General features: G+C 42.2%; 1 protein-coding gene across 1 annotated transcript in view; it reads left to right on the top strand.

Annotated features, from left to right (window-relative positions):
- The window catches only part of SYT9 (synaptotagmin 9), a 37491-nt gene extending 31659 nt beyond the window's left edge, over positions 1 to 5832 (top strand). The window contains exon 6 of the mRNA XM_008644097.2: positions 1074 to 5832. Coding sequence (XP_008642319.1) covers positions 1074 to 1163 — 90 coding nt within the window. The 3' untranslated portion in view covers positions 1164 to 5832. The remainder of the gene's footprint in view (positions 1 to 1073) is intronic.
- The last annotated feature ends 2258 nt before the right edge of the window (positions 5833 to 8090 follow it).

Here is an 8090-nt window from a genome sequence, read left to right as displayed (position 1 = left end):
TTCCTGTTGAACTCTTTCTTAGCCATATCCTCAGGGGCTATTCCACAGAGTCCAGTGGGGTAAAGATGTCCTTTTAATCCCTCTGTCTAATCCTCTCCCCAACACAGGGAACACTAATCCTGATTCATGAGACACAGAAATTCATCAAAGATCGAAGTAAATTGCTTCCTGAAGTTACCATGACTTACTCCTATTGTTGCTCTCACTGGCTAAGTCAGGCAGTACTCCCAGTCGAAGTATCTTGTTTATGAACAGCCCCGGAGTTATCCCCAATGTTTAAAGAGAGGAAAGAGCAGAGTACCCATATGAAGCCAAGAATAATGCTGTCAGCACTAATACTTGGAGCCAGGCAGCTCACAGCCCCTCTGAGTTACTTTCTGCACCAGAGTGCAGCTGTGTTACCACAGTGCCACCAAAGATTTCCCTATTTGGTTGTGAGCACTGGCCACAGGCAGTTCCAGAAATGATTGTCAGGCATTATGAAGATGCTACAAGCTGGGAAGAATCCCACAGTCTTGTCCTGTGTCCATAGGGAGTTGCATTTCCTGGTGCCTGGGCACCACAGCAGCACAGTTTGAGCAGGGAGTGGCCACAGGCTGTGTGGCAGCAGGAAGGCTCGATGCCTTCTCACAGCACGGGTGCTGCCAGCATGCAGCTGCCTGTGGGAGAGGATGGGACACAGTGGGGCAGCTCTGCCCAGGTGTTTGTGCCCCCAGTGACAGGGCAGATACTGGCTGAAGTGCCATGCTGGGCATTTGGGAGCTTTCAGCTGTAGCCAAGTGTTGATAGCAATGTTTGACACAGCACACGAGGTGCAGTGTAAGGGTTACTATTGGCCAGAATACAAGTGTTTCTTAGCAGAAATTGTCTACATCCTTATATCCAACCTGTCTTCCCTCTTTGATAAATTTCATTGCAGCCAGAGCCCACAATTAGGTTTTGACAGCTCTTCCCTTTTCACAGGCATCCTGTTCTTTTCATACATGCCTGGCTAACTTCTTTAGATTTCATTACTGTGGATTGCTTTTCATGTCACTGAAAGCTAAACAGAGACGTATTTTTTTCCTTCCCAGGAATCAAGTGGGGGAGGGTGTCCAGCGCATCCAGGCTGTGCAGAGAAATATATACACAGCATATCATTTTGGTTCCTGAATCAGGATTAGACTCAGCGAGAGCTTCTGGAACCTCTGTGGCCACAGCCATAGGACCCTGAATATTTGCTGAATAGGACCCTCAGTCTTCTGCTGTGTGAAGAGCTATTGGTTTCAAATAGCGTGATGTTATCCACTTGTAGCATTAATTCTCCAGCTGACACTACTGCTACTGATAGATTATTTGTATGGTCGTAAGCATTACCCAAATTCAACTCATCATTTCTGTTCAGTAGAGTAACCCAGGTTTTACAAGCAAAATGATAGCAATGTAAACCAACAAATATGGGAAGCAGCAACAAATATTGTCCTTGTATTTGCCAAAAAGGTGCAGTATTGTGAATGGTTAGCTTTCTAAGTATTGTTTTTTCAAGAATGATTGCCATCAGATATTTATTTTTTGATGACAAGTTGCGTCCTCAGTCTCAGCTGGTGCCTCCTTTCACCTGACATGAAAACAAATTAATATGGTTCCTTCAAATCTGAAAAACTGTAAAAAAGTTTTGCTGGGTGAGAACAAGATGCATATGGTATTTGTAATGACAGTATGTTCTTTGAGAAAGGAGATAACCATCTGTATAACATGGAGGTTGTTAGTCCTCAACCTTTGTAGATGATTTTCCAGTCAACATTTCTGAGTTGTGTCCACGGCACTGCAAACTGTTGGAAGCATGTCCTGGGCAGCAGTGCTGAATCATACAAACAAACACTCACACCCCATGTCATTTGAAAATGCTGTTCCAAATATATAGTGCCTGTGAAGACTTCCATTATTATTTGTGGTAGAATTAGCAGGGCTGTTTTACATGATGGTATATTGTAAATTCTGACAAATTCTGACCATTAAAAGAAAATGAATCAAAGCACTGGATTCTGTCACGTAATGAAATCTGTGTCCCAAAGCAGGAGACCCTGGGATAAACTTTATGCCACTTATTTAGCCACGCATGGAGTTCTCTCGTCCTCCAGTGTTTTCTACAGAGAACTTGACTCACGTTTTTACATGGGAATTTTTGTTTAAAAGATGCAAATGCAAAGTATGGGTGTTTAATACAGTACAATCGTCTGCTATGCACTTACAGAGAGGGAGCCCTGGTCTTTAAATAGTGTTCAGATAGGTCTGTGTGCACGCACATTGCTTCACGTCTTGTATGTGCCAAACGTTCACCAAGCAGTTTGGATCTGCAACTTTGCTGACACAAATATGCATGCACAGATTGAAGAAATATCTAAAATTTTGGCCTCAAACCTGAAAAATTAGTTTTATAACCTATCGATGAGGATCTTCCACAAAATCAGAATTACTTGTGGGTAAAGAATAGCTTGGAACTTGCAGGAGATCTTGGATCTGTTGTAAATGTGTGCTGCAGCTATAAATCAGAATTCCTGTAAGCACAGTGGTTTTCAAAAATCTCTTGGCATGCTGTGGAGAATACAGCTGCCACAGGCAAGGGCATACCTGGCAAACTAAACAGCACTCCCAAACCTGCCCAAGCACAATTTCAGGAGGGTAACCACTGGGCATTTCCAAAAGAATGAAAATAATGTTGCCATGGCAAAACTGTTTCACTGCACCTTCAGCTGAAGCCTTCTGTCAGGAGGCCAGTGATACATGACAATGTGCATATCTGTTCATGCATGAGCCTCACCTCGGGCAGGATCCTGTGCTCTTTACCCAGGCTCATCTCCCAGGAGTCACCAAGGGGAGATGGGCATGACCGAAGAAGGAAGACCTCTTCCTTTGGAGTGGAGTTCTCTGATTTCCTGGACAAATCACTCCATATCATTCCTGCCTGGAATGCAGAGCAGGCACGCTTCCCACTGCACCATGAGCAGCAGAAACTCCTGGGCAGGGGAAAACACCCACAAAGCAGGCTCGATTGATGTCCATGGAAAAGTGCAGGAGCCTTTCTAGGATTTGTCCCCAGCAGCTCAAAGGGACATCAGCTAAAAAGTGTTATCATTATAATTGCCAGTGGGTTGCAGTTTTCTTTTTCTATTTTATTACCATACTCAGTTTATTTAATGCTCAAGGGTCTGGCATCAAAAGAATTATTTTGAGCAGAGTTCTACTAAAACAGGGAAAGAAATCTCTGTGACAGGGAGCATTTAAAGTGGAATCCAGAAGACTTCAAAGGCTTAGAGATGAGGAAAAACCCCTAAATTTATTGAATTCTCCTAATTTTTTCTCATGACTTGCAAACTGTTACTCAGGCTGTGGCATTACTATGTGCTTTGTACGAATACCTGCCTTATCATAGTAGTGCATCTATGGAAAGATAGATATCATTTCCATGTTCTGGTTCTGATTGGCCAGTAGACTGCTGCTGTCTTTGGACTGTATTACAATAATACAGCAGCCTGCTGGAAGGAGCAGAGGATAGATAATTCTGCTACAAACTCAACTGGAAACACAGGGAAAGCTATGGTCCCAATACTGCTCAATCTTTCTTTTCTGAACTATGATTCTCAGAGGTAAATTAGCAGTAGATTCACAAGAATGATTCCAAAGCTGAAACCCCCATTTGTTTTCTTACTTGCTGTGAATGCATAATTATGCTGTATGGTAAGTATTGTAACTCTAAGATAGAAGAGAAAATCCCTTAGAAATGCATCTCAGCAAGATTTTAATCCCATTTTGCTCTTTAACAATGTGCTACTGAATTACTACTTTTAGTTTTCTGTAACAAACCACCATGTCAGATGATGTTCTGTGAAAAAGCAGTGAGTGGCAATGGGAAAGCCTTCCAAGCTACTGACATGAGGCTGAGTACCATGGACAGTGGCCTGATATTCCCATGACAAAACATTCACAGGACGACTCCTCTGCAGCTGAGTGCTCAAGTATTTCTTTATCTGCTTCCACTGAAATCACAAGACATTAAAAGCATTGCTGTTTACTTTTGTTTTGCTTTTCCCTGTAAATAGCCCTGGCAGTGGATAAACAAACATTCATCTCAATCTGGGGAAGCGGGGACTACCAGAACAGAACAGAACAGAAAACCAATATGTAGCATAAAAGACCCAGTGTTAAAACTGTTTTTACCAGCCATTGCATGGCTCAGTTTTCCATGCCAGCAGATCCATAAACCACAAAAGCAGTACATGTGAGACTCTTGTTACATAGAGGTCCAATTTAGCCACTGATGGGGGAACTCCTGGATCAATACAAAATGAAACAACAGCAAAGGGCAGAGCAAAAGGGTGAAAAAGAAGAGTTTATTTCAGTCCACCCTTGGCTTGAGGGGATGGTGGTTGCGGGGGCTTTTGGGTTGTTTTTATTCTTTGGTTTAGTTTGGTTTGGTTTCATTCATGTGTTTTAAACACCAAACATGATAGGTAGCTATGTTAACCTGAGCACCCAAAGTCAGAGACACAAGAGATATATTGATTTACGTGCTTGTCACCGAGCAACATTCGAGTACTGAGGGGACATGTCTGCAGCTGAAATAAAAAATAGCTGAAAACCCTTTCAGTTTAAAAGTGAAAAACAATAAACAGGCACCAGGAAATTCAGTTGAAAAATCTGTTTGACCCAGCTAGAAATCCATCTGAAATGACTTTGCTGTTAATGCATTTTGTTTGAACAGAAGGAAGCGAAAAAAGTGGATCAGGTGACTCCATCTGAATTGTCATCGATTAAATGCTTTTTTTCTGTTTAGAACAGTGCATTGCCAAATGATTGCATCTCAGTATCAAGAGAGAAAACAATGCCTTTCTTATCGAGTAGAAAAAAAAGGATGCGGAGAAAATAATCCACAATACTGTAGAATTTAATAGAAGCCCCCTGTGCTGTGAAACCAGCAGCAGGACAGACTTGGTGACAGCATCACACTGAATCTTGGTGCAGTTAGTGACACCAGAACTCCGTGCTGAAGTGGCAGCCTTGCAGCACGTGAGCCAAGCTGTGCCAGGTGCCAGTTGTATTCCGGTGGCACCACAGCATCCAAGGCTGAGCAGTTCCCAGAGCCGTGTTTACACTTCATTCCTGACACAGTGGGTTGGGCAAGGAGCCACAGCTGGAAGTTCTCCAGGGCCCTGCGGTTCTCTGGGAGCACATCCATCTCCTTGGAGGCCCACAAAGGGCACGGCGGTGGCACTGCCCAGGAAAGGCGTCAGCTGCTGAGCGAAGGCAGCGCACGTGGCACAGAGGGGAAGGTGATGGGAGGACTTGTAGACATCTGGGCTCCTCATTTGTCGTTTGTTTTGTCTGGGCTCTTTAGTTCCTCCTTCTTTTGCTCAAACGTAGACGTAAAACTGAGGTGTTTTACTCGGTTGCATGCTGGCCAGCTGCCATCTTTAATCCCCATCGCAAAGGTGCGTGAAGAGAGGTGTGTTGTTTTGCTGTACTTTTGGTTTTGATAACACATGAACATTGTACTATACTTTATTATTTCTTGTTCAATAAATAGTCCTGGTATCTCTATGTTTCATGTCTAATTTTGGAGAGTAGAGCCATACCTGTATCGAGGCTCTCTCAATTAGGTGGGCATTTTGTTCGTTCAGTAGAAATAATGCATGATTCCTTTCGCAGTGATGGTTTGAGGGACAAAAAAATTCTTAATTTTGTAATATGTATTACAATCTTCTAAACACAAGTAAAAATGTACTGTGATTTATTTATATAAATCTAGTCTGAACAAATAAGTTTTGATCTTAATAAAAACTCTGTAAGAAATTGTGCAATTGTAATTTATTACTATTTTGTATTTAATAAATATTAAAGTTCAGTTCATTATTCAGAAAGCTAGCAAACAGTTCAAAAACGTTTTTGCTCAGTTTTTCTCCACAGATAATGTGTTTTGATAAAATAAATGAGACCAGAGAGACAAAGCTTTTAACTTTACAGCACTCACACATCATTTGGGAGTTTGGATACTGAAACCTCCTCGTGTTTCGTCCCATGTCCACAGTCATTATGACAGAATATTTGACATATCAGTGGTGAATCTCATCTATGTTTAATATTAAGAAGAAAATCAAGAAGCAACAGAAGTGCTTCTGTCAAGTGGCATTGTGTTAAATTAACAAAATTAGTATTTAGCATGTCATGTTGGCAAAATTAGCAGTCTTCCTGTCAACGCCTGACGTGTAGCTCCAGGAAATTCCCAGAGGTCCCCTGGCAGAGCCCGGAAACAAATGGAGAAGAGCACAGATATATCTGGTATGACCACACAAACTGCACCCAAAAAGGCAACTCTCTCCTCCTTTTCTCTTGTCCTTTTCTCTTGTCCTTTTCTCTTGTCTTTTTTTTCACACTAGCTGAACTGACATATCCATCAGCAAGAGTCCTGCATGTGCATGACTTCTAATGAAGTAAGAGCCTCTCTGTGTCTTTAGGGATAAGCTCAGTCTCTCCTCATTTGGAAGATCTGGCCTCCTTGCTCACACCGCATTAATAAAGGGCTTCTGACATGTAACGTAAGGCACAAAACAATATTTCATGCAACTAAGAAATTCATTTCGGTCTCTTCTTGGGACTGTTTGATATTGCAGACACATGGAAAAGAAATGAGAACAGGCCTAACAGGCCTGTGGTTTTGAAGTTGATACTATCCTTAATAATGGGAACACGTCTAGGCCCTGGGTAGATTCCTGTTTTGCTGCAGGTGAGCTGGGGTAAGGGGAGATGGAAGATTTAACAAAGGACACATCTATAGGCATTTTGGCCCTGGCAGTGAATGTAGTGCTCATTATCCCTCTCTGTCCCATAAGCCACCATAAAATACACCCCAGCAGAGGAGATGTATGAACTTCAAAATTGCTTTTAGTGTCTTTCAAAAATACTGGTTTGCATGTCTCTATTTCTTTGTTAATAAGCAAGCAAAAGCCTCTTCCTCTGTCAAAACAGGCCCACACATCTCTCCTTTCGAGACACTTTTCCAGCAGAATCATCCTTTAAGTCTTTACAGACTTGAAAAAAAGGGACAGTGACTGCAGTAGCCTGTTAATGACTCCAAGTGAGAAGCCAAAGTTTGAGAATCCTCTCTGGAAAAGCCTGTTCAACACCAAGGCATCCCACATAGCCTTAAACCTGAGAAGCCTTGTAATCCTGCACAGCTAATCAGCAGTGAGATGAAAATTAAGAGAGGTACCTTGTGTAAGGAGCTTTCCTGGCTGATGCCTGTGACTTCCCGCAGGGGGAGTGGCTGGTGAGGACACAGCAAAGCCTAAGAAGTGCCTGAAGTGATAGGAGTGGGAGTGTAGAGATGTCCCTGGAGAGCTGAGGACACGTGGTGTTACAGAGAAATCAGTACCTCAGAAAGGAGCAGAGGCACAGAACAGGGCTGCAACTCTGCTTCCAAACACAGGATCCTGTCGCAAACTTGGTGACTCCAAAAGTAACCTTTCCAGGGAAGGAAATCACAAAATGTCTTATTCTGAGAACTGATTGCATTCACCTCCTACCATATTGTCACTGAAATTTGTCACAGTGGGCCCTAACAGAGGTTTCTAATGTAAGCAACACGTGTTTTCATCTCCCTGATTGGTACTCTAATATTGCCATTTAGAGTCACAAGGTTCTCTGGGTGCACTTATGCATTTATCATTCCCATATTAATTGACCACACACTTCAGTCAGGCCCACCACACCATCCAAAAGGTCGTGGCCTTAAACCACTTAATAACTTGTCAAAAAACATTCAGTGAATTCATGTTCCAATACCAGCACATGCAGGAAAATCTGTAAATGTTCCAAGGCATCGGAAGTGCCTGAACAGACTGGTTCAAAGAGCTTGACTAAAGCTGTTTGATATTAAAGAATCATTTAGATATGTCAGAAATGTCAATAAGCCAACTAGTGTTAGACCCAAAGATAAAACTGTCAATAAAAATATTTTTGTTGGAGAAACCATTCTTAATAATAACAACAAAATTCTATATTGAAGCTTTATAAAGTTCTGTAATACTCAGTTTAGCAGCCAGAATTCTGTTTCG

This window comes from Corvus brachyrhynchos, unplaced genomic scaffold (assembly GCF_000691975.1).
Source record: "Corvus brachyrhynchos isolate BGI_N302 unplaced genomic scaffold, ASM69197v1 scaffold281, whole genome shotgun sequence".
Lineage (NCBI taxonomy): Eukaryota > Metazoa > Chordata > Aves > Passeriformes > Corvidae > Corvus > Corvus brachyrhynchos.
The sequence above is the reverse complement of the archived record's forward strand: the minus strand, read 5'-3'. Positions and strand labels throughout refer to the sequence as shown.